The sequence below is a fragment of the Molossus molossus genome, unplaced genomic scaffold (assembly GCF_014108415.1).
Source record: "Molossus molossus isolate mMolMol1 unplaced genomic scaffold, mMolMol1.p scaffold_m16_p_4, whole genome shotgun sequence".
Taxonomy (NCBI): domain Eukaryota; kingdom Metazoa; phylum Chordata; class Mammalia; order Chiroptera; family Molossidae; genus Molossus; species Molossus molossus.
The window spans coordinates 50,412,519-50,439,743 of NW_023425377.1; the positions used below are offsets into that span (position 1 = coordinate 50,412,519).

General features: G+C 44.6%; 1 protein-coding gene and 1 pseudogene across 1 annotated transcript in view; one reads left to right on the plus strand and one right to left on the minus strand.

Moving 5' to 3' along the window:
* Positions 1-27,225, plus strand: part of RASGEF1C (RasGEF domain family member 1C) — a 48,195-nt gene that overhangs the window by 821 nt on the left and 20,149 nt on the right. Inside the window, 3 exon segments of the mRNA XM_036282162.1 lie at positions 782-916; positions 8,145-8,303; positions 9,642-9,716. Coding sequence (XP_036138055.1) covers positions 782-916; positions 8,145-8,303; positions 9,642-9,716 — 369 coding nt within the window.
* LOC118615475 lies at positions 22,673-24,080 on the minus strand (annotated as a pseudogene).

Sequence of the window (27,225 nt, forward strand, 5' to 3'; positions counted from 1 at the left end):
GTGGATCCCCTGTTCCTGGCCACATTCAAGCTGTGACTATACATGTGTCACAGGGCTCTACTGTTGCAGTGGCAGAAACCCAACTAAAACTAGCCTAAGGCAAAAAGACTTAACTGGCTCATGTAACTGCAGTCTCAAATACCAATGGCTCCAGGAGTTCAAATGACCTCCTTCAAACATCGTCTTCTCCCTCTTAACCTCTGCTGTTTTCCCATGGACAAGCCTCACTCTCGCTCAAGCAAGTCTGACTTGCATAATGACAAGTAGCCTCTGCCCCTCCAGGTTCACCATCTACCCTTCTAAATTCAGTGGAAAGAGCGAGGCACAGTCTCAGTAGGGTCCACTGAAAGTCCTGATCTCATTGGCTTAGCCTAGGCCTGTGAGCCAATCACTGCATGATGGGGTGTGCTCTGCTCTGATTAGCCAGCACTGACCTGGGCCACTCTTGGAGTCCTGGAGCGGTGTCGGCAGCGCTGAACTCCCCTGACTAGGAATCAGGAAGAGGGAGACTCCAAAGGCAACTGAGATGTGTCACCACATAAAAGGGATGAGGTGCCTGGCAAAAATAGGAAATGACTCCACCCCAAATGTGTGTGTGCCCCCTCTGCTCTCCTGTGGTCAGCCCCCATCCCTGTGTCACCTGTCACAAGAAAAGCATTGTTGCAGCCCCTTGGCAGCCACTGCTGCTACCTAGGCAGCCCAGACCAGGCAAGAGTGGCTGAGGTGGTGGCTAATGTGGCCCCAGTACCCCTCACTGGGTGCCCTTTGCCTTGCCTTGCAGGCCCAGGTCCAGAAGTTTGGCCCCAAACTGCTCTAGCTGTTGGCGGAGTAGGAGACCTTCTCACAGGACTTCCAGGAGGAGTCGACCATCTGGAACATAAAGGACATGGTAGGCTGCATCGCCCCCTGTGGTGAGGTGGGCAAAACTGGGACTCCTTCACCCTGCCTACACCCTCAAACCCAGGACCTGAGCCTGTTCTTGGACCCAGAGCCTGTTCCCAGGCCTTCCTCAGGGCCTTTATCTCCCCACCTGCTCACTGCAGTCCCTGAACATATGCCCGTTCTGCCCCATCAGGCACTGCAGAGTTGGCAGAGAAAACAGGCCTCTGGCTCCAGAACTGGTCTCTTGTTCTCTCACCTGCCCTGTTCTCATCATTGTCTTAGATAGCAGGCAAGGGAAGACCCGCTCACAGGCTCTTGTGGTTGCATGGTCAGACTATTGGTCTGTAACCCATAGGACAGCCTGGCAGGGCCCTCCTGGACCTCCTGCCACAGAGGCCTCCCCCTCCTGCCCCTGCACTGCACCAGGATTGGCTGGCAGTCAGTGCTCCTGGACAAGGACCTGCCAGTCAGGGCAGGAAAGGGCTCTGCAGGACAAATCAAACTAATAACAATGGTGAAAATAACAGCCACAGGCTGTGTGGGCAGATTCTCCTGGAGTCCTCTGAGCCTCTGGGGGTAAACTGTAAATCCTTCATGGTGGGGACAGAGGAGAACAGAAAGCCCCCCTGTGGCTCAAACCATACCCCAAAGTAAACTCCGCCCTTGCACTCCAGTGTCCTGGGAGGCAGCCAGTGTACTGGGCTGCAGTTGCCTCTGCACCCCATGCTCTGCACAGCTCTCCCAGCTGTGTTACTCTGGGGAAGGCACTTAAAGGTCTCCAAGCCTCTCTTTTCTTATGGGTGATAAGAGGGCAAAAATCCCCCAGGATTATGATGAGAATACAAAGAAGGGGATGGGGCCTCCAGGTACCTTAAGAATGGGAAGGTTTATCAGCACCTGAAAAATGGTTCTGTGGCCAGCATTGACATTATTTTATCTGGAAGGAGAGAACATTAGGGTTAGGGCATATCAGTTGCCCTAAGAAGAAACTGACTATGCCAAGCTGGTAGCTAGTGATGTGCCCCAAAGTGGGTCTGGACAAAGAGGCAACTGCATGTGAAGCAAAGGAAAACTGCTAAGGCAAGCTGGGCAGCAGGGAGCCACAAAGCCCAAGGCCTAACTAAGGCTCAGAGAAGGAAAGGCTGCCCTGGGGTCACTTCACATAGCAGACAAGTGACTTAGCTATTCTAAGTGCTTGGTGAGATGAAGGTGATCTCCTCCTCTGCACCCCCCGATCCATCTGGGAGTTGTGATGCTCGGTTAGGATGCAGCAGGAAACAGAGCCAGAGAATGTTCAATGATTGGATTAGTCGGGAGGTCAAAGGGTAAAAGCAGGGAGAGGAGATGCTGGCTGACTGGCTAGAAAAATAGATGGCTACTTGGATGGATGGGTAGAAAAGGAAAGTAGATGTTGGGGTAGTTGGATAGGCAGATGGATTTATGGGGTGAGTGGATGTGGAAATATTGATGGATAGGTAGTAGTTGGGGATGGATGCATATATGGATGGGAAGGTGTGTGGATGGGTAGGTGAATGGGTATATGTGGGGGTTGTTGAGTGGGGTGTTGGGGATGGGTGAATGGATAAATGAATGGATGGATTGGTGGGTGGAAAGGTGAGTGGGTAAATGTTAGAAAGATGGGAAGAAGGATAAATGAGTGAGTTGATGGATCTGTATAAAAGGGGGTTGGACAATAGCAGATTGGTAGAGAAGAGATAGATACAGGGCTGGTGGGTGGATGGATGGATGGATGGAGTAGAGGTTGTATTAGAGGATGAGAAGTCTTTTGCTTCTTCTCCCTCCCCTCAGGAAGCCTTCAGCAGTGATGAGGTCTAAGCCATGGACAACATGTGAATATCAGGCCTTATTAGGCCTGCCTTTGCCATTGGTGCAGCCATTTCAGAGTCAGGCCCTGCTGTTCTGGTCATAGTGGTGAGGGATAGGTGTAAGTCCTGGGCTGGTTTCCATGAGAAGCCATGCCTCCTCACTGATCCCCCTGAGAACCTGTAAGAGCTTTGCTGAGAAATCTTTTCTAACCACACTGGAAAGAAATTAGGTGCAACTGAGACCTACAAATGGGCTGTTAAGAGCAGCCATCTACCAGGTGTGGGTTTTTGGAGCAGAAATATTTCCTTCGGGACATTTTTCAACACTTCCCTTGGAATTCAATTAAGTGTGTTGAGAGGTATGAGCTGGATCCAGGGTTCCCCAGCCCCCCACCCCTCCCAGGCCCAGGCCAGGGGCCCCCAAATGTCTTCATGATCCCTAGGTTGTCCATCCACAGAGAGCCCTCACTCCAAGGGGAGGTTGTCTAGGTGCTGGTTCCCCAATCCTGGGTGCTGCAGGTAGACTTTGGGCCCATCTCCTCTCTGCATGGGCAGGGGTTCATTTCAGATGGGAGCAGGTGAGCTCTGCTCCTTCCTTGATGAGGAAGGGCCCTCAGTACTCAGGTCAGACCACCTGAGCCCAGATATAGGCTTGGTAACCACAGCTGTGTGACCTCAGGCAAGATGCCTCCCCTCTCTGAACTTCAGTGCTCCATCAGTAAAACAGATAATGACTACTCCCACTGCACAGCTTTGAGGCAAAGCCCCTGAAGTCACATGTGTTATTATTTCAGCACTTGGTGAATGTGAGCTCTGATGAGAAACACATTCTTTCCCAAATTCAGGCATATAGGGATTATTTTGAACTTTATGAAACTTTTCTTATGCAACATTTCAAACATACACAAACATAGACAATGGTAACCACAAATTCCTGTGTACCCAGCACCTGGCTGCAACATTAACATTTCACCAAACTTGTTTCTTCAATCCCCTCACACACTTCCTCTGCCAAATTATTTTTAAACAAATCATAGACATATTTTTTGCTCCAAAATTATTTCAGCATTATCTTGTAAAAGATGTCTTACATGGGGATAGAATCAAATGATATAAAGTGCCATGCACAAGGCAATAAGGTGAGTGCGAGTGTTGTCGGAGTTGTGTATCTTTGGGCAAGTTATTTAACTTCTTTGAATCTTAAATTTCTTCTATAAGAGGGAGGGTGATAATCCCTCCCTCACAGGACTGTAAGGAGAACAAGGAGCTCAGGGACTCTAGGAGACAACAAAGAGCCAGGGCCAGTGAGGTTTCCCCATCAGAGCAGCCTAAAAAGATGACACCTTTCTCTTTTCTCCCTCTCCGTTTCCCTGGAGCCTAGTCCTCACTGTACTCCCACCACCTCTCAGCAGGTGAGAACAAATGGCTGGAGAAGAGCTGGGAAGGCCATTCTTCATGACTGTGGGCTTTGGGGATCCCCATGGAAGTCTTCCCACAACCTGGCCACTGCATCGAGATGCCTGGTCTGGACCACCCTATGCTGGCAGGGGACCAAGGGGTGTGCCTTGGAAGGAGTTCCCAGTATGTTTCGACTCAGGGAGGCCAGTGCCAAAGGCGAGAGAGGCTAGGGGAGCCCAGAGAGGGCCCAAAAGTCACAGCCCTTAGAAAGGAGACTGCCCAGTGGTACCCTGGCCACACCCACTGGGCCTATGCTGAGGAGGCTGACATGAAGGACAGCCTTCCTGGGACTGACCTTACTTTCCCAATTGCTCACACAACTGTCTGCTGGACTGACCCTGCTGCCCTCCTACTGCTCCCCTGAAGGCATAGGTGGTGAAAAGCTGACATGGAGAACAAACTGCCTGGGAACAGTGGAGGGTGGTTAGCCCACTGGACATTGGCCCTGGGATGGCTCGGGGGAGGTTTTCAAGAACTTCAAAGAACAAAGTCTTCCTGTCCAACCAGAGATAGGGGCTCTAACCATGAAACACAGTGCAAGAATACTTGGAGGCACCCAGGGAGCTGGGTCCACACCCTCAGATGACCTCTGCACTCAAAACTGACTGTGTGCATGTAGCAGGAGGCTCTGTGAACATGGATGGAGAAGATAGACCCCCGTCCTCCCAGGCCTGCAGGCAAGCTGCGAGAGGTGTGCTGCACCATGCTGGGTACAGCCTGGTGTTCTGAAACATGGGCTCCTTCAGGGACAAGGAACACCTTGCCATTCCCAGGATTGGTCTCTGCTTGGGCACCGATGTACCTCAGAGTTCTCCTCGCTTCCATCTACAAGGGTGTAAAATCAGTGAGAAAATTAAAGGAGGTCAAAGAGAAGGACAAATCCCATTCTCACATTCAGGGTAGGAGCTGAAGATCTGAGAAAGAAGCAACCAATAAGCTTGAGGTTAACACCACTACAAAAATGCTCAATGAATTAGCACACAGGAAATGATAATTACTTGGAATAAATATTAGTTCAATAGAAGCAAGTCCTGCTAAATTATCTGCATATTTGTAAATAGGGTAAGCATGTGGTCCTATCAAACCATAGGCACAGGTCTGCTGTTTCCTAAACTTCAGAAGGGCTCCATGGTTGACCCTGGAGAAGCTGGCTGGCTAGAAGCAGGGCATGTTCATCCATCAGCAAACATGTGTGGTCCCTCCAGTGAGCCAGGCACTGCCCTGCATGCTGGGGCTGAGCAACGTGGCCAGTGCGGTGTGCAGGGAGCAATGAGAAGACAGGCAGGGGGAGAACAGTCCCAAGTGGGGTATGGGCAGGGCCTGTGAAGAAGGAGACTGATGCTCATTGGCTATAGGATGAGAAGGATATGCCAAGAGGGAGAAGGCTGCACAGGCCCTGCTGGGGACATGGGGTAGGGGTGGGGAAGAGGTCAAAGAGACAGAGGAGTGGCCTGTGTCTGGAGCATAGGCAAGGAGAGCCATGTGGAACCCATCAGGAGAGGCCAGAGCTGACCTCAGGGCCTCCAAGACACACAGGGCTTTGGTCTGTGTAAAAGTGTAGAGATATTTTAAGGAAGGAGGTACAGCGGTCAGATGTGCATTTTGAACAGACTGCTGGCAGCCGAGTGGATTGGAGAGTGGCTGGCATTGATGCAGGAGGCCACTGAGGAGGCTGCTGCAGCCAGAGACCGTGGAGGAAGGCGAAGCATAGAAAAGGAAGAAAGCAAAATCAAGAGCTTGGTGATAGCCTAGAGGAGTGTGAGGGCAAGGGCTCTGGAGGATGGCTGCAGGCCTGTGTGTCTGGCTTGTGCTCCATTCAGAAACAACGGAGACAGCTCTGGGTGAGAACAGCGTGACTCCTCTTGCATGTGTTGGATTGAGGTGGCCATGTGGCTCTGGTGATCAGAAGAGAAGCTGCATGTGTCGCCCTGGCCATTTTTGCTCAGTAGTTAGAGTGTGGGCCTGCAGACCAAAGGGTTGTAGGTTCGATTCCCAGTCAAGGGCACATACTTGGGTTTTAGGTTTTATCCCTGGACCTGATCGGGCTGTGTGGGAGGCAACCAACCGATATGTTTCTCCCATATCAGTGTTTTTCTCTTTCTCCCTCCCTGCCCCCCACTCTATCTAAAAAAATTCAATGGAAAAATATCCTCAGCATTAACCAAAAAAAAAAAGAAGAGAAGCTGCGCATGTAAATACACAAACACTAAATGATACTCTAGATATGAACCAGCTACCCAGGAATGAAGTACAGAAGAAGGGGAAGAAAGAACCAGAGGGAGACAGGAGGAACTCCAGCATCTAGTCATGGTGCCAACAGACAAGCCTGCAGACATCCTGAGGGGGAAACACTGGAGTGAGGCAACATGCCCAAGGCAGATGCAGTCTGAGAAATGGCCCCTGGCTTTCGTGACAGGGAGTCCTGGGGTGACAGCAAGAGTCAGTCTGCTGGTTGATAGAAGTGGAGCCAGTTGAGGGAGTAGAGGGTGAGTTGGGAGGTGAGGGAACTTGAAGGCCAAGTTGTAGCCACCCCAAACAACTGACTAGGTAAAAGAGAGAGATGGGAGCTAGTGGAGATGTCAGGGTTCACAGGCGAGTGGTTGTGTCTCCCAGGGCTGGTCATGGCTGGACCCAACTCACCATCTTCCTGGCACTCAAATGAAGGCTTGGGAGGCAGCATGCTGACCACACTTTTGGATACAGCAGAGCTGACAAGGGCCGTTCCTTCCACAGGCAATAAAGAAGAGTCAGATCTCAGTTTACCCACATACTGTCCTGCTGACCAGTGGGTGCCTTCTGAGTCTGCCCCCATGGCTCTGGGAGTTAGGGTTTGGGTTCAAGTTAGGCAGCCTCCTATCCTGTTCCCTATGTCCAGAGGTCCCTGCCACAGGCACCTGTGGCCACTTCATATAGAGGTACTTCTATCAGAGGCAGGTGGACATCTGTCACCAGAACTCTGGGCACCAATAATGCTGGAACTCAATAGCCCTCTAGAGCCCCATCAAAGACTTAAGGAGCTGTCCAGGCCCCTAGCACATGCAGCCCAGTAAGTCAGATGCCCCACCTGCAAAATGCCACTAGGTTTATTTAACATGACTAACACACACTTGATCTGAAATTACCTAGCAGTATGTACAATTCACCACTGTTATCCTCCCAGGTCTCTGGGGCCAGGCCCTGCCCATGCAGGCTGCCAGTCTGCCTGACACCTTGGTGCTACCCAGAGACCAGGCTGTGCTGCCCGACATATTCCCTGTCAGCTCCTTGGCTCATGGATGGCTGAGTCCAGCTGGGGGGTGGGCATTTGTTGACAAGCTCAGGGGCTCTTTTTGTAGGTTACTGACCACACCCTTCGGAATGTGTGAACATCTTGCTTAGTAAACCCAGCCAGTTTGATGGCACCTTCCTTGAACAAAGGGGTCTCTGAGGGGGAAATTATCAGCTTTCCCTTGGGTGAGAGGGTGGATGCCCCTTTCATCCCTATACTCAACCCAAGGTGGCCCAAAGAGGAACCTGTCTACCCAAGCTGCATGGTGAGGGACTCCATCAGTACAGTAACTGGTTGTCAAGTGCACTTTGCTTGCTGGAGCCAGCCTGGCTCTGAAGACTAAGCTGAATAAAAGGCCAGCTGCCTGGGGAAGGGCTCACTCCACACCGCCCTCCTCCCTCCTTTCCTCTGCTCCCTGGCCACTACCCAGCCCAACTGCCCAGACAGCTGGGTCAGCTTTGGACCCCTGTCACCCTCCCTGATGTATGCTCTTCTCAGTTCCCACTGGTAATCCTGCAGCCTTCTCTCCTACTGGTCTTGACTGTGACCCCAAATCCAACCTGCCTTGGACTGGGTTCTGCTTCAGAATAGGACAGCTGCAGGCACACCTAGTAACAGCCCTTCCCTACCAGCCCAGGGCCTGCCTCCTCAGACATTAGAGAGGTAGAGATGGGTGTCCAGGCCTAAGCACCCCTCTCCCCACCTCCCAGGCATACAGAAGGAGGATGCACCAGTTCCTGTAGGCTTGGCTGGGTGCCGCCAAGCCCATCTCCTACAGGACCAAGCCACCAGCCTCCATCCATAGGGAGCTCCTCAGCATCTGCAGTGACCCCTACATGCTGGCCCAGCAGCTGACCCATGTGGAGCTGGTGAGCAGGCCCATGCCATCCTCAGCCTAGACCCATAGCTGGGAACAACTGAGAACCACTGGCCACCTCTTGACTCCCATGTGGCCCCTGGCCTTGTGTCAGTATAACCAAGGCCCTGAGCCCATCAAAGCAGGGCCAGCCAGGCATCTCCAGAGGTTTCTGGCTCTAAAGCAACCTCTCTCCAATCTTGGGGTGAGAACAAAAGGGCTGGAGATTCCAGCCCTGCCCAACTTTGACTACTGGCATGAGAGTCCAAGCCTGGGACAGAAGAACCAGGTTCAAATCCTGGCTCTGATACCACCTGCTGTGTGATCCTCCCACAACTAGTGCCTTCTGTACTCAGGACTCAGTTTCCCCATCTAGAACTCACACACAGACACTTTTTTTTTTTTTATCCTCACCAGAGGACATTTTTCCATTTTTTGTTCAGGTAGAGTGGGGAGGGAGAGAGAGAGAGAGAGAGAGAAACATCGATGTGAAAGGGACACATCGAGTGGTTGCCACCCGTACGACCCAACCAGGGCCGGGGACAAACTGCAACCCAGGTACATGCCCTTAGCGGGAACTGAACCCGGGTCTCTCTGGACCGCAGGCTGATGCTCCAACCGCTGAGCCAAACTGGCCAGGGCTCACACAGACACATTTTACCCACCTCAGCTTTCCAGAGGAGCCCAGACAGGCCTTCCTGCTGTGAAGGGGATGCCTCAGCTGAGTCTCTAGCATGTTGGGATCCTAGTAGATGCAGAGGCCAAGGGGCCCTCCCCAGAAAGAGGGGAGGCTAGGGAGTGGGTTTTTTCCTTTTAAACTACCACCATTTATGGGTTCCTTGCTGTTTTTCAGGCACTATACTTAATACTTACATGCATTATCTTCCCCTCATTCTGCCAGGTAGGTGCTATTATTATTCCCTTTTCACAAATGAGAAGGTTAAGTGATATGCCAGAAGTCACAAAGAAGAAGGGACAGAGCCAGGATTCAATTCTGACCCAGACTCTTAACCACCAGGCCTCCCCTGGAGGGAGCGGGTCTTCAATTACCTGATTTCGAGCCTCCTTTTCCGGGGTTTCATGTCCCACAAGCACTCCCTATGAGGACATTGTCCCTGGCCTCCCAAGAACGGAGGCAGCCTCTGGGCATAGGAAAGGAGGTCTGCCAAGCTCCATGACAACCCAGAACAGGGTTACAGAGCCCCAGTGAGAAGGGAGGTGCCCAGAGACCCTCCTGGGGTGGGCTTGTTGGCAAGAAGCCCAAAGGCGCACTATGTCAGGCCTCCAGCAGGCACCACCCCCTCCCCATAACTTTTTCCAACTCCTCTTCTCAGTCCCGGTGCAGGCACAGCTGCGACACAGACACATCGGGTCTGAGGAATTTGTCCAGGCTTTTGTGAACAAGGACTCTCTGGCCAGTACAAACGTAAAAAGTCTCTGGACAGGCTGTCACCTCAGTGATCCACTGGCCCCTCTGGGGGATCCCCCGAACATCAGCTGGGCCAACTGCCCAGGGACCCAGGGCAGATGACTAGCACCCCCACCACCTCCCCGCCAGCTCCCCTCACCTTCCACCCCCACCCCCATCTTCCACCCCCCCCCCATCCCTGCTCAGGGACCCCAAGCCCTCCTGATGCATTTCATGGACGTGGGTGCCCTCCAGTGGTCTTTCGAGGAAGCGCGGGCTGGTGCGCTCTGCCTAGAGAAGGTCAGGGCGCTCTTTTCCCTCTATGGAGCAGCCCCTAGGCCAAGCGCTCAGTACATGGTCCACACACCGATTTCAGAGCCGGCCCCTTCCCTTTCAGAACCCAGCCAGCAGGATGCCTAGTGCTTAACCACTGGGTCAAATGCAAATGAGAACTAGAAACATTGTGTCTTCTGCCCTGCACCCATTAAAAGAAGTGCAAACTAAATATGCAATTGCATTTCACCCCTCAGATTAGCAAAGGTTAAACGTTGTACCTGTGTAGGAAAGAAACACTCTCTTACACAGCTGGTAGGGGGAAATTGTCATGGAGAATTTAGAGGGCAGTGTGGCAATAGCATCAACACTTGAAATGTACACCCTGTACCCCAACTTTACACATCTAATAATTTATCGTACAGATATACACACCCGTACACAAAGATTTGGGATACAGTGTTTATTATGTCCAAAAGCTGGAAGCAAACTAACTTATCATCTATTGGAACTGGATATAAAATTTTAATACATCCATTCATTCTATGTATGTTATGCAACTATTTAAAAAATAAAAGCTGAAGATGGCAGCAGGAAGAACCAGAGGGAGGGAGAGTGTGCGAAAAAGTGAGCGAGTCTGTGAGAGAGTGTGAGTAAACGTGAAGGTGGATGACCAAACCGAGCAGTGCAGAGACGCAGAGCAGAAGGTCACTGTGTTGTGGACAGAGCAGCAGGCTACCACGATAAGCAGCCCTTCGGGGCGCTTCTCCCTGCATCCCAGGGAGGTCCCATCATTTTGGAAGACCACAGGTCTTCCCTGGGAGGAGGCAGTGGGAGTGGCTAGGGCCCAGCAACATGAGCCCACCAGCGCACCTGGCACCATCAGACCAGTGGACACTCTGTATCAACACAGACTGGTGCACAATACTAGAGCTCCCAAGGTGTTGGTCCCTGAAGCCTTGGACAGCCCAGATCCCAGCACCATCCCCCAAAGTAGCAGCCTGATCAGGCTCGAGATATACCCCCAGCAACAGAGGCTGGGGAGAAGACATCCATCCCCAGGCAACAGAAGCACAGACCAGCAGCTGAGACCCATCCCCAAAAGCTACAGCAAAAGCTGAGCAGAGGTGAGACCCACAGGGCAGCAGCACTCCCCACCCGCCAGTGGCGGAACCTGGGGCTCCACAGAGGCCTGTGCGGTCTAGTAGCCCACAAGAGCAGTGGGAAACCAGAGCCCAAGAAAGATTGGTGCGATCCAGCTACCTGCCCACGGGACCTGTGGGGTACTGAAGCCCCAGAGAGGCCTGTGCAACCCAGCAGGGACTGTGCAATCCAGTTACCCGGGGGACCTGCAGGGTGCTGAAGCACCAGAGAGAACTGTGTGACCCAGCAGCCCATAACATAGGCATAGAACGGGTCCCCAAAGGGACTGTGCTATCCAGTTACCCGAGGGACCTGCAGGGTGCAGGGGCATCAGAAAGTCCTGTGTGACCAAGCTGTGCACAAGATAGGCAGAGAGGATGTGAAAAATGGAGGCAGAGTGAATAAAAGCCATGCAGATGATCTCCCAGGACCAAACAGAAATTACAACTAAAATAAAGAAAAGTCCTTGGAAAAAAGCAACAGAAAGGCAGCAGGACAGGACCATATAACCAGAAACACTGGTAGGATCTGTGGAGGCACGAGAGGGTGGTGGGCTGGGAGTCCAAGGACAGCAGCAGTCTTAGCTGTGAGCAGCGCCATTGGGGAATAAAGACCAAGCCCCCTCCACAGCACAGAGAGCCGGGACAGAGCACTAAAATAGCCACAGCCACTCACCGGGGGGGTACGGCAGAGGGGGGCAGACTGAGCTGGAACTCTGTGCAGACACCCAGGATTTGGAGGGCACTCAGAGTTTTTGCTGAGTTGTGGCCACAAAGGACAGTGGCCAGGGTGCTCCTTCCCAGAGCTGTGGGGGAAAGAAGCAGCCTCAGCCCCCCTCAGAGATTCAGCCTTTTCCAGGTGAGGCAAAGAAATGCATATTGAGGCTCACTACAAACCAGCATCTATGCCATCCTCTGGAAATCCTCTTATGCAGAACACCAGAACTACATTCCAAGGCACTGAGTAACTGAAACTACCAGCCACCAGGAAAAAGCTAGAGGATAACTGAACCTTTCCTGGGCTTGCACATCTACCCAGGAAAGTAAAAACTTGACAGTGGTGTTTAACATGGCCCCCCAGGCTCACGCAAACCCAGTAGAGGGAGCCACAAACAGCAGAACACCAACACCCACAGGGAAAATTTGGCAGGCTCCAAAACCCACTGAAATAGCCAAAATGATGAAACAAAGAAATGAATCCTAAATGAAAGAACAAGAGAACTCTATCGAAGATGAGATCAATGAAATGCAGCTAAGAAAATTATCAGAGGTAGAGTTCAGAACTATGATCTTGAGGACTCTCAACAGCATGAGTAAGGACATCAGCACCATGAATAAAGATATAGAAACATTGAAAACCAACCAAGTGGAAATGAAGAATGACATAGCGGAAATAAAGAACACATTGGAAGGACTAACCAGCAGAGTAGAGGAAGCTGAGGACCAGATAAGTGAATTAGAAGACAGGGTAGAAAAAATCAACCAAGAGGAAAAAACAGGAAGATAGCTTAAGAGAACTGTGGGACAACCGGAAACATAATAATATTTGCACCATAGGATTCCCTGAAGAGGAAGAAAATGGGCAAGGGTTACAGAATATATTTGAAGAAATAGTGACAGACTACTTTCCTAACTTGGTGAAGAAAGAATCCATTCAAGTTCAAGAAGCACAGAGAGCCCCAAGTAAGAAGAACCCAAACAAGCCCACACAAAGACACACAGTAATTAAAATGCCAAAAATTAAAGCAAAGAGAATCCTAAAGGCAGCAAGAGATAAGCAACAGGTTACCAGGTTACCTACAAAGGAACCCCATAAGGCTCTTAGCTGACATCTGAACAGACACACTACAGGACAGAAGAGAGTGGCATAAAGTAATCAAGATCATGAAAAACAAGGATCTAAATCAAAGACTATTCTATCAAGCAAGGCTATCATTCAAAATAGAAGGTTAAATAAAGAGCTTTCCAGACCAAAAAAAAAGGCTAAGGGAATGTATTTACACAAAACCAGTACTACAAGATATGCTAAAAGGACTGCTGTAATTAGTAGAAGAAATAGGAAGAAAAATAGAACCACACTAAACAAAAAGGCAATAAATAAGTACATATCAATTACCACCTTAAATGGTTTGAATGCTACTATAGACAGATACAGAGTAACTGACAGGGTAAGAAAGCGTGACTCACAAATACATTGTTTACAAGAGACCCACCTCACAACAAAAGACTCACATAGGTTGAAAGTGAAGGGATGGAAAAAAATCTTTCAAGCAAATGGAAAGCAAAAAAAAATCTGGGATAGTAATACTCATATCTGATAAAGTAGATTTCAAAATGAAGGCCATAACTAGAGACAAAGAAGGCCACTACATAATATTGAAAGGATCTATCCAACAGGAAGATATAACCTTGGTAAACATATATGCACCCAATATAGGAGCACCAACATATATTAAAAATATTTTGGAGGACTTCAGAGGAGAAATCAACAGCAATAAAATCATAGCAGGGGACTTCAACACCCCGCTGACATCACTGGATAGATCTTCTACACAAAAAATTAACAAGTAAACACAGACTCTAAATGAAGTGCTAGATCCAATGGATTTAATAAATATCTACAGAGAATTACACCACAAAACTTCAGAATTCACATTCTTCTCAAGTGCACAAGGGGCATTCTCAAAGATAGACCACATGTTAGGGCACAAGCTAAGTCTCTACAAGTTCAAGAAGATTGAAATCATATCAAGCATCTTCTCCGATCACAATGGCATGCAAATAGAAATCAATTGCAACAAGAACATGCAAAGACATTTGAAAACATGGAGGCTAAATAGCATGTTATTGAACAATAAATGGGTTACCATGGAGATCAAGGAAAAAATTAAAAACTTCCTGGAAACCAATGAAAATGAACACAAAACAACACAAAATCTATGGGATGCAGCTAAAGCAGTTCTGAGAGGGACGTTCATAGCCCTACAGGCCTACCTCAAGAAGCAAGAAAAATTTCTAATAGACTAACCTCACAACTTAGAGAACTAGAAAGCAAACAAAAAGAAATCCCCACAGCAAGTAGAAGGGAGGAAATAGTAATGATCAGAGCAGAAATAAATGACATGGAGACCAAAAACACAATTCAAAGAATGAATGAAACAAAGAGCTGGTACTTTGAAAAGATAAACAAGATTGATGGCTCCTTAGCTAGACTCACCAAGAAACAAAGAGAGAGAACCCAAATACACAAAATCAGAAATGAAAGAGGAGAATTAACAACTGACACCACAGAAATACTAAAGATCATTAACTACTACTATGAACAATTATATGGCAACAAATTTGACAATCTAAGCGAAATGGACAAATTTCTAGAAACACATAGTCTCCCAAAACTGAAGCGATAGAAAGCTTGAACAGACCAATAACAACAAAGGAAATTGAAGATGTAATCAAGACTCTCCCAGCAAACAAAAGCCCAGGCCCAGATGGCTTCATGGGAGAATTTTACTGAACATTCAAAGAACTAATACCCATTCTCCTCACTATTTCAAAAAATTCAAGAAGAAGGAAGACTTCCAAACTCATTTTATGAGGCCAGCATAATTCTAATTCCAAATCAGAAAAAGACACTACAAAAAAGAAAACTACAGACCAATATCCCTGATGAACATAGATGCCAAAATCCTGAACAAAATACTAGCAAATCAAATCCAGCAATACATCAAAAAAAGTATTCACCATGACCAAGTGAAATTTATCCCAGGGATGCAAGGCTGGTACCATATTCACAAATCAATAAATGTGATCCACCATATAAACAAAATGAAAGATAAAAATCATATGATCATATCAATAGACACTGAAAAAACACTCGACAAAATCCAGCACCCATTTCTGATAAAAACCCTCAGCAATCTGGGAATAGAGAAAACATATCTCAACATAATAAAGGCCATATATGAAAGACCTACAGCCAATATCATACTCAATGGAAAAAATTAAAAGCATTTCCCTTAAGAACAGGAACAAGACAAGGATGCCCACTTTCACCACTCTTATTTAACATAGTACTGGAAGTCTTAGCCACTGCAATCAGACAGGAAGAAAAAACAAAAGGGATCCAAATTGGAACGGAGGAGGTGAAACTGTCATTATACGCACATGACATGATACTATACATAGAAAACCCCAAAGACTCCATAAAAAATTTACTAGACTTAATAAATGAATTTGGCAAAGTAGCAGGATACAAAATTAATGTCAAGAACTCAATGGCATTCTTATATACCAATGATGAACTCACAGAAAGAGAAACTAAGAAAACAATCCCACTTACCATCACGGCAAAAAAATTAGGAATAAACTTAACCAAAGAAATAAAGGACCTATTCGCAGAAAACTACAGGTCATAGAAAAAAGAAATAGAGGAAGATATAGAAAAGTGGAAGTACATACCTTGTTCATGGATTCAAAGAATTAACATCATTAAAATGTCCATACTACCCAAAGCAATCTATAGATTCAATGCAATCCCCATTAACATACCAACAACATACTTCACAGAACTAGAACAAATACTTCAAAAGTTCATATGGAACCAAAAAAAGACCTTGAATAGCCACAGCAATCTAGAAAAAGAAGAACAAAGTTGGAGGGATCACATTACCAGATTTTAGGTTATACTACAAAGCCACTGTAATCAAAACAGCTTGATACTGGCACAAGAACAGGCCTATAGACCAGTGGAACAGAACAGAAAACCCAGAAATAGGCCCAAGGTAATATGCTTAGTTAATATTTGACAAAGGGCGCAAGAGCATACAGTGGAGTAAAGACAGCCTCTTTAATAAATGGTGTTGGGAAAATTGGACAGCTACATGCAAAAAAATGAAACTAGACCATCAACTTACACCATACACAAAAATAAACTCAAAATTAATAAAAGACTTAAATGTGACTCCTGAATCTATAAAAATCCTAGATGAAACTGTAGGTACCAAAATTTCAGACATCATACACAGCAGAATTTTCACTGATACATCACCTAAGGCAACAGAAACAAAGAAGAAAATGAACACATGGGACTACATCAAACTCAAAAGCTTCTGCATAGCAAAAGATACAATCATCAAAATAGAAAGGCATCCCACTTTATGGGAGAACATAATTGCCAATGATATATCAGATAAGGGGTTAATTTCCAATATAGAGAGAGTGCTCATACAACTCAACCAAAGGAAGACAAAGAACCCAATTAAAAAATGGGCAGAGAGCCCTGGCCACTTTGGCTCAGCGGTTAGAGCGTCGGCCTGCGGTTTGGAGAGACCCGGGTTCGGTTCCCGCTAAGGGCACGTACTTCGGTTGCAGTTTGTCCCCAGCCCTAGTTGGTCGTGCGGGTGGCAGCCACTCGATGTGTCCCTTCACGTCGATGTTTCTCACTCTCTCTCTCCCTTCCTCTTTCTCCCTCCCATTCTATCTGTACAAAAAATGGAAAAATATCCTCGGGTGAGGATAAAAAAAAAAAAAAAATGGGCAGAGAAACTCAATAGACACCTCTCCAAACAGGACATACAAATGGCTAAGAGACACATGAAGAAATGCTCAACATCACTAATCATCAGAGAGATGCAAATTAAAACAATAATGAGGTATCACCTCACACCTGTCAGAATGGCCGCCATCAACAAATCATCAAACAACAAGTGTTGGCGAGGGTGTGGAGAAAAGGGGACTCTAGTACACTGCTGGTGGGAAAGCAGACTGGTGCAGCCACTGTGGAAAACAATATGGTGTTACCTCAAAAAATTAAAAATTGAACTTCCATTTGACCCAGCGATCCCACTTCTAGGAATATACCCTAAGAAGCCTGAAACACAAATCAGAAAGAATAGATGTACTCCCATGTTCGTAGCATCTCTATTTACAATAGGTAAGATCTGGAAACAGCCCAAATGTCCATCGGTGGACGAATGGATAAAAAAGCTGTGGTACATGTACACAATGGAGTACTATAAAGCTGTAAGAAAGAAATATCTCTATCCTTTGAGATAACGTGGAGGGACCTGGAAAATATCATCCTAAGTGAAACAAGCCAAAAAGAGAAAGACAAATATTATATGATCTCACTTATTTGTGGAATATAATGAACATAACAGTCTGAGAAATGGGGTAGTCCCAGAGACATGGAAGGGGGGTACAGACTGACAATCCCCTGAAGAGGTGGTGGTGGGGGAGAGATAAACCACAGAACTTATATGCATGTATCCATGAACAATGGACATGGACAACAAAGCTGGGAACAGGGCGGAGAGGGAAAGGGAGGGTGGAGTTAGTGGGATGAAACGAAGAATCATCTGTAACAAAAATAATTAATTAAAAAAAATAATAAAAGCAACTGTAGGTATGGAATAATAACCAAAATGCATTGGTGGGAGAGTGTGACAGAGTATGTGGCCATTTGTAACAACAAAAGGTAGGTTGCATGCTATGTAGCTGCTTGCTTGACAAGCAAGGCTGTATAGGCAATCTGTAAGAATACTCTTACTGTGGGAAACCCAGCATGGGGCTGGAGCAGGAGTGGGAAGCCAACTTTGCCACTCTTAGCTGGATTTTTGTTTTTCTGTTTTGTTTTGTTTTTTTGTTTTAGATTTTGGCCATTTTCAAGCATTAATTTTTTTATTGTGAAGTACATGAAGATTGCACATGACATCTATTTACTCACTCTATTGTAGATAAATATTTGTGTTGTTTCTGGCCTCTTCCCATTATAGATATTGCTGCTATGAACATTCCTGATGTACATGGATGTAAATTTTTCTAGGGCATCATTTCTCAAATGTTTTGGTCTCAGGACACCTGCCCACTTTAAAAAACAATGGAGGACCCCAAAGAAATTTTGGTTATGTTGCTTTTACCTACTGATATTTATCATTAAAATAGCTATCATATTTGACATTAAAACTGATAACTTTTTAACATATTTTTTAAAAAACAGTAGTAGCCCATTATATGTTAACATAGTAACATATTTTATGAAAAATAACTATATTTTTCAAAATAAAAAATTATTTTTCCAAAATGATAAAGAGTGACATTGTTTTACAGTATTTTTACAAATCTCTTTAATGACTGACTGAGAAGACAGCTGAATCCTCTTATCTGCTTCTGCATTCAATCTTTTTATATACATTATTGGTGGAAAATTTAACCTCTGAAAAATATGTAGTTGGAAAAGGGAGGAGTATTTTACAGCCACTGCAGATAACTGTGAATGTTCTTTGATGCTGCACTGCAACTCATCAAGTGTCATTTTTAAAAGATTAATTTCAATGTGCAATATAAAAATTAATCAGTGGACTTTCTGAATTCTATTACATTAAAATCCATTGATCCATCATGCATCTGGAATAGTTCTTTTTTGCTTGTGTATGATACTGTAACATTATACATTGGTCATTTGAAAAATATGGCTTTACTGAATCAAGCAGATCTTTCAAATATTGGCACATTTTATTATACAATATTTTAACATCATATTAATAACACTTACTGATCTCATTTAAAAATACAAAAACAAAGTCCTTACATATTGGGAAGTGGTCAAGTTTCCAGAGGTGGACACATGTTTTACAAGTTCCCAATTTTCTCTTGACAACTTGGATTTTATCACTGGCAACAAATACTATCAATTGTTCTCTGAAGGGACAGGCTCATTTTGTTCGTTTTCAAAACAATCTCTGCCAAATACTAAATAACCATATTGGGTCAATCCCTCTTTCAAGTAAAAACTGAATTTCCTAAGAAAAGTGGCTAGCTCACAAGTCAATAACACAGTGCTTTTCCTCAAGACTACCATCAGACTTCTGTATAGAGCAGAAGTGCCTGTACTCCCATTTTGTCACAGAGACCTTGAAAAAAGAAATATACTCAAGGTCAAAATTTTAAAAAGTTTTACCTCCTCGGGGACATTCTTAAGTCACACTTGCTTCTTTTCTTTTACTTTATATGTGGTAGGGAAGAATACAATGACCACCAGAATGGCTTGGAGACACTGCCTCCATCCGGGCTAAGGTGGCAGCAATTTTCCCCATCATTCTCTTACACATCACTGCAGTGTCAACAGTGAAAAGGCAGTAACATAGTATAAATATGAAAATAGTTTTGCCCTGTGGACACCACAACATTCTAAGAACTGTTGCTCTAAAAAACACCGAGGAAAGAATTACTGCATCTGTCACAGGGATGGCACTTGGTCAACCTTCCATGATGATTCCAGATGAGGCTGTAGCCATTTATACTGCTGGCAGGGAGTTATTCTTGCTCAGCATCCTTACTGATACTTAAAATTGTCGGACTTCTTAACTTTTGTCAAACTGGTTTTTTAAATTAATTAATTTTTTTTGTTACAGATGTTTCTCCTTTTTCCACCATTGACACCCTCCTCCCAATCCTGCCCCACCCCTCACAGCATTGTTGTCTATGTCCATTGGTTATGCATACAAGTTATTTGGTTTACCTCTTCCCTCCATTCCAGCCCCCCTCCTCTGAGATTTATCAATCTGAACCCTACTTCTATGTCTCTGGGTCTATTTTGTTCATCAGCTTATTTTGTTCATTATATTCCACAAATAAGTGAGATCATGTAATACTTGTCTTTCTGACTGGTTTATTTCACTTAGCATAATACTCTCCAGCTCCCTCCATGTCATCTCAAAAAATAAGAGATCTTTCTTTCTTACAGGTGCATAGTGTTTCATTGTGTAGATATACCACAGCTTTTTTAGCCACTCCTCTATTGATGGACACTTGGGCTGTTTCCAGATCTTAGCAATTATAAATAGTGCTGCTATGAACATAGGGGTATATGTATTCTTTCTGATTTGTGTTTCAGGCTTCTTAGGATATATTCCTAGAAGTGGGATCACTGGGTCAAATGGCAGTTCAATTCTTTTTTTTTTAATCTTTATTGTTGAATGTATTACAGATGTTCCTCATTTTTCCTCCATTGAACCCCTTCTCCCCACTCCCGCCCCCCTCCTGCCTTTTTCCACACTGTTGTCTGTGTCCATTGGTTATGCATATAAGTTTTTTGGTTTATTTCTTCCCACCCCCCAACCCCCTTCTCTTTGAAGTTTGTCAATCTAGCAACCAATTTTTACTTCTTAATTCCTTCTCCTTTTTCACCCATTTCCCCAATCTCCCTCCCATCTGGCAACCAACAAAATGTTCTCTGTATCTATGAGAATGTTTCTGTTCTGTCTGTTCATTTTGTTTGTAGATTCAATTGTCAACAGATATGTATCTATTGCCATTTTGTTTGTTCATATATTTTATCTTTTTCTTCAAAAAGACCCTTCAACATTTAATATAATAATGGTTTGGTGGTGATGTTTATCTCCATTTTGCTTAGTTCTTTTCCTGGAGTTTTGTTCTGTTCTTTCATTTGGGACCTGTTTCTTTGTCTCCTCATTTCGGCTGCCTCCCTGTGTTTGTTTCTATGTATTACTTAACGAGAGGTATGGGGCTAGCTGAGACCAGATGCTACTGTTGTGGTGCAAGAGGACCAAGAGACCACCAGAGCCAAATTAAAGCCAAATAGAGAGCAAAGCCGGCTGGCGACTGATCCCCAGTTCTCGGAGATCAGCCCCAACTTTCAGCTGATTTTTTATTTTATAGGGGGTTTGTTACAAACTTCTGCAGCTGGCATTTCTTGTTGGCCTTGGGAAAGAGCAAGCCAGTACAGAAGCGGAGGGAGTTAGCGATAAGCAGGAGGGAACAAAGGTGGGAGGGAGCTGAGGCAAAAGGAAACTGGGTGAACTGGGTCAGCACACATCTATCCTGCTATTCATTTTATGATGTAAGTTCTAAAAACTAACAAATTTGCTTAGAGGACAAATTCATTAGGAGGAGTACCAGGCCAGCTGGTACTTCCTCAGATTGCCTCTGAAAGCTTCACAGTTAGCCTTTTGTTTATTTAATCAGGACAAAGTGATAGGAGCAGGCCAGTACAGCTACTTGTTTGAAAGAATTTAGGAAAACCTGAAACAGGATCCAAGACAGGCCAATCCTATGGTTAAGCAACTGGCAACAGCTTGGGTGGGCCTGAAAGTTGGGTGGGTTAAGACTTCAGGGAATCACCAGGGTGGGACAACCAGTGTGAGCCAGGTTGCTGGAGTCCCAGATATGTTCCTTTGGTGAGTCCCAGGGAAGGGCTCACCAAAGGAACAAAAGCCTCTGATAGCATGTTTGTCCCAGAGAAAGCTCCCTCTCCAGCCCTCACTCCAATGCCAAACAGCTCAGTTCTTTCCTGTATGTCTCTGGTGCTTCTCAAGCTGCCTCCCCTCTGAGCTTAGAGGGAGCAAGTCCAAGTAAGTTTGTGCACGGGCCCTTTAAGAGAAGCTGCCTGGGGCTCCAGCTGCCTCAGCCTCCATGAGCCTTGTTTCCCACTGGTCTTTCCAGGCAAAAGTTATGGGGACTTCTCTTCCTGGCACTGGAACCATGAGTGGGCACCTGGTGTGGGACGGGGACCCCTCAGTCCTCAGGGAGGACCTTCCCAGCCAAGGTATCCTCCTGATTTTTATCCACCACACATAGGTGTGGGGCCAGCCCGTCCACCTCTGCCCCTCCTACCAGTCTCGATGAGGCTGCTTCTTTAATTCCATAGTTGTAGGACTTCCATTCAGCTTGATTTCAGGCAGTTTTGAATGATGGTTGTTCTGTAGTTTGGTTGTAACTTTGATGTGGTTGTGGGAGGACGCAATACTGTTCAATACCTACGCGGCCATCTTGACCGGAAGTCAGCAGTTCAATTTTTAATTTTTTGAGAAAACACTATATTGTTTTCCATAGTGGCTGCACCAGTCTGCATTCCCACCAGCAGTGTACTAGAGTCCCCTTTTCTCCACAACCTCGCCAACACTTGTTGTTTGATGATGTGTTGATGGCAGCCATTCTGGCAGGTGTGAGGTGATACCTCATTGTTTTTTTTGTTGTTTTTTTTCTTTTTTTTTCCTTCCCCCAAGAGTTTATTTTTGGTAAAAGGCAGAAAAATTAGTTTTTCTACAAGGAAAATCTGCTTCTAAATGATAATTTGAAAATCTTGATATATATTATATATTTAAAAAGATACACAAAAATAACGGAGAAGTGGGAATAACAGATTAGGTACTGTAACTTTATAAAGGCTTGCCTAAATCAAGAAGCAGCACACACACACCTAATTTATGCAAACTAAAAATGTATATAAACAGCACAATACAGTGATATTGGGCCATGATACATTACCTGTACACATAACTACTACTGTTATTAAGAAACTTTGGGACACTCAATTTTATGCCCAACAAGACATCAGTAAGTCTTTAAAATCTTCTCTTCCTCCTTTATGGGAGGGTATTTCTAGACACTAATTTTCCCATCTAATATTCGAACATAGGAAACCAATTCCACAAGGTGCTTTAATTGATAAGACCTCAAGTGCTGTTTTCTTGGTTGAATTTTTGGATACAAACAGTCCATGGGGACCACAGACAAATACTATGACACAAGAGTTGTTACATTAAGTCTTTTGATGGGACTTGATTGGTGATGAAGCTTTATGACATGCTTGAGCAACGCACTGAAGGGGATCCCATCTGAGTTAATACTTTGTCCAACCACTGTAGAGGTCCATTCAGATGAAGTTCAATCCAGCAAGGAGTGCTTGTTACTGTCTGCCTCTAGTATTCTGCTCCCCACCCTTTCACAAAACTCATTCGTATGGTGCACATTCTAGTTAGCTGATACACGGCTTCAAAACCCTGATTAACAGACTGAGCCAGAAGAGCAGCAAATTCCTGGTTGTTGAAGATCTTCAGATTATAGCCTGGTGGAATTTTACACACTGTTGCAGGGTGCCAGCCGTATCTCTGATTACAACTGGGGCTCTGCACAAAGATTGCACTATCACTTAGGCACTCAGCAAAAACTTCCCCACCTATGTAATATAAGCGCACTCCTCTTCCTATGTGTCTTCTTGTCATTTCTACTGTAGCATTTCGGTTGACGTTGGAGAGTAAGCCTAAGCAGAACCTCTCTGAATTTGATGGATCTGTGATGCATGGAACATCTCTCCAACCCTCTGGTTTAATTCATAACAGGCTATCGAACACCAAAATGCAGGTTCTAGGTAACTGGTTGTAAATCCAAACTATGATTAACAGGGGAAAGAGTAGTAGGAGATAGTTCTGCTGGAGATCCTGTATCCATATTTTGGTTCAACTGTTGATCACTTGTTTCTCCATCTTCACTGATATATCCAGGAGGTGGCGTTTCTGGGATGTAATTACTCTGTGGCTCAATTCCCGCTGGGAAATTAGTGTTTTCTGGAATGGAGTGGGTATAATCATCCAAAGGTGGTAGTTCTGTTAGGATCTCAGTGTGCCGTGGCACTAACACAGGAGGCAAAACTGGTGTCTCAGATCTCTGGTAGTGGTAAGGGTTTACACATACTTCATCCTTTTTAAGATTAAAAGCATATTCGCAGTTTTCAATTGCTTTGAGTTCATGGTGACTGTGAAGATCAGGCCAGCGCCATAATCGGCAATATATAACGTGTGGCAGTCCTTTCCGGTGAGATACCTGAAGACGACCATCAAGAGACCTGGTTTGTTCAGAGAAGCTGTAAAGGCCTGTTGTATCCTACTGATCTATCGTATTTGGTGTACTCTCCCCAAATTTCAGAGCAAGTGCTTGGTATGGCGACACATTTAGTATTACAATTTTGAGTGGTGATGGCTTTCTCAAGCTCATCTAAACGTCCTGTTTTCTTTAGCTTCTTCACCAAACTCTTAACTGCTTTCTCACACCACTTTTCTTCCTGTCCATTCTGCTCTCCTCCACCTGCTCCTCCAGATCCACCAGCTGATTTCTTCCATCCCAGCAGTCTTTTCACAACTGGTGGAGTGAATGGCAAGATGGATGACATGTTCTTACCAAAAGCAGCAATCCACACTAAGGAAATATCCTCCTTTAACCTGGACCGAGACTTCGGGTCCCGCCCCGTCTGAGCCGGGGGTCTGGGACCTTTTGTTCCTTCCTCTTCCGAATGGGATGAGGGGCTCCGGGTGGCTAGCTCGGAGCTCGCGGGCTGCTGGCTGGGAGCTGTTCCTCCGCCGCTGCCCTTCATTGTTGTTTTAATTTGCATCTCCCTGATGATTAGTGAAATTGAGCATATTTTCATATGTCTCTTAGCCATTTGTATGTCCTATTTGGAGAGGTGTCTATTTAGGTCCTCTGCCCATTTTGTAATTGGGATCTTTCTCTTCTTCTTGTTGAGTTGTATGAGTACTTTATATATTTTGGTGTATGGGTACTCTATATATTTTGGATATTAACTCCTTATCTGATGTATCGTTGGCAGTTATGCTCTCCCCTATAGTGGGTTCCCTTTCCATTTTGATGCTTGTTTCTTTTGCTGTGCAGAAGCTTTTTAGTTTGATGTAGTCCATTTATTAATTTTTCCCTTGTTTCTCTTGCCCTAATTAGGCATTGTATCTGTAAAAATTCTGCTGCGTGTGATATCTACAATTTTGTTGCCTACATTTTCTTCTAGGACTTTTATGAATTCAGGAGTCACATTTAAGTCTTTTTTCCATTTTGAGTTTATTCTTGTGTATGACGTAAGTTGGTGGTCTAGTTTCTTTTTTTTTTTTTTTTTTTTTTTTGCATGTAGCTGTCCAATGTTCCCAACACCATTCATTAAAGAGGCTCTCTCTATGCCATTGCATGCTCTTGCAAACTTTGTCAAATACTAATTGAGCATAATGTCTTGGATAAATTTCTGGGTTCTCTATTCTGTTCAGTTGATCTATATGCCTGTTCTTGTGCCACTACCAGGATGTTTTGATTACAATGGCTTTGTAGTATAATCTGATATCCAGTATTGTGATCTATTCTACTTTGCTCTTCTTTTTCAAAATTGCCATGGCTATTTGGGGTCTTTTTTAGTTCCATACAAACTTTTTGAGTATTTGTTCTAGTTCAGTAAAATATGCAGTTGGCATTTTAATGGGGATTGCATTGAATCTATAGATTCCTTTGGGTAGTATGGACATTTTAATGATGTTAATTCTTCCAATCCATGAACAAGGTATTTGCTTTCACTTTTTTATAACTTCTTCCATTTCTTTTTTTCAATATTCCATAGTTTCCTGTGACCATGTTGGTCCTTTACTTCTTCAGTTAAGTTTATTCCTAGGTATCTTAATTTTTTTTTTGCTGCAATAATGGGATTTTTCTGTGAATTCATTATTGGTGTATAAGAATGGATCGATTTATTTTTATTTTTATTTTTTTCTTTTCGTTAATTTATTTTTGTTACAGATGTTTCTCCTTTTTCCCCCTTTGACACCCTTCTCCCAATCACACCTGACCCTGCCATCAATTTCCTGATGTTAATTTTGTGTCCTACTACTTTGCCAAAATCATTTATTAAATCTAGTATATTTTTCATGGAGTCTTTAAGGTTTTTTATGTACAATATCATGTCCTCTGTGAACAATGAGAGTTTCACTTCCTCCTTTCCAATTTGGATCCCTTTTATTTTTTCTTCATGTCTAATTGCTGTGGCTAAGACTTCCAGTACTATGTTAAATAAGAGTGGTGAAAGTGGGCATCCCTGTCTTGTTCCTGTTCTTAAGGGAAATGCTTTTAGTTTTTGCCCATTGAGTATGATGTTGGCTGTAGGTTTTTCATAGATGGCCTTTATTATGTTGAAATATGATCCCTCTATTCCCACATTGCTGAGCGTTTTTATTAGAAATAGGTGCTGGCCCTGGCCGGTTTGGCTCAGCGGTTAGAGCATCGGCCTGTGGTCCGGAGAGACACGGGTTCGGTTCCCGCTAGGGGCACGTACCTTGGTTGCAGTTTGTCCCCAGCCCTGGTTGGGTCATGTGGGTGGCAGTCACTCGATGTGTCGCTTTCACGTCGATGTTTCTCTCTCTCTCTCTCTCTCCCTCTCCCTGTATCTGAACAAAATATCGAAAAATGTCCTCGGGTGAGGATAAAAAAAAAAAAAGAAAGAAAGAAATGGGTGCTGGATTTTGTTCAATGCTTTTTCAGCATCTATTGATATGAACATATGGTTTTTATCTTTCATTTTGTTTATGTGGTGTATCATATTTATTGATTTACGAATATTGTACCACCTTTGCATACCAGGGATCAATGCCACTTGATCATGGTAAATAATTTGTTTTAATGTGTTGCTGGATTTGATTTGGTAATATTTTGTTAAGGATTTTGGCATCTGTGTTCATCAGGGATATTGGCCTGTAGTTTTCTTTATTTGTAATGTCTTTATTTAGTTTTGGAATTAGAATTATGCTGGCCTCAAAAAACAAGTTTGGAAGTCTTCCTTCTTCTTGAATTTTTGGAAATAGTTTGAGGAGAATGGGTGTTAGTTCTTTGAATATTCAATAAAACTCCCCTGTGAAGTCGTCTGGGCCCAGGCTTTTGTTAGCTGCCAGTTTTTTGTTACATCTTCAATTTCCTTAATTGTTATTGGTCTGTTAAAGTTTTCTATCTCTTCCCAGTTCAGTTTTGGAAGACTGTGTGATTCTAGAAATTTGTTCATTTTGCCTAGATTGTCCAATTTGTTGGCGTATAATTGTTCATAGTATTTTTTAACAATCCTTTATATTTCTGTGATGTCAGTTGTTACTTCTCGACTTTCATTTCTGATTTTGTTTATTTGGGTCCTCTATTTTTTGGTGACTCTGGCTAAGGGTCCATCAATCTTGTTTATCTTTTCAAAGAAACAGTTCTTTGTTTCATTGATCTTTTGAATTGTTTTTTTGTTTTGTTTTGTTTTAGTGTCTATGTCGTTTATTTCTGCTCTTACCACTACTATTTCATTCCTTTTACTTGCTCTGGGTTTTTCTTTTTGTTTACTCTCTAGTTCTTTAAGTTGTAGGGTTAGATAGTCAATTGGAAATTTTTCTTGTTTCTTGAGGTAGGCCTGTAGTGCTATGAACTTCCCTCTCAGAACTGCTTTCACTGCATCCCATAGATTTTGTGTTGTTGTGTGTTCATTTTCATTGGTTTTCAGGACATTTTAAATTTCTTCCTTG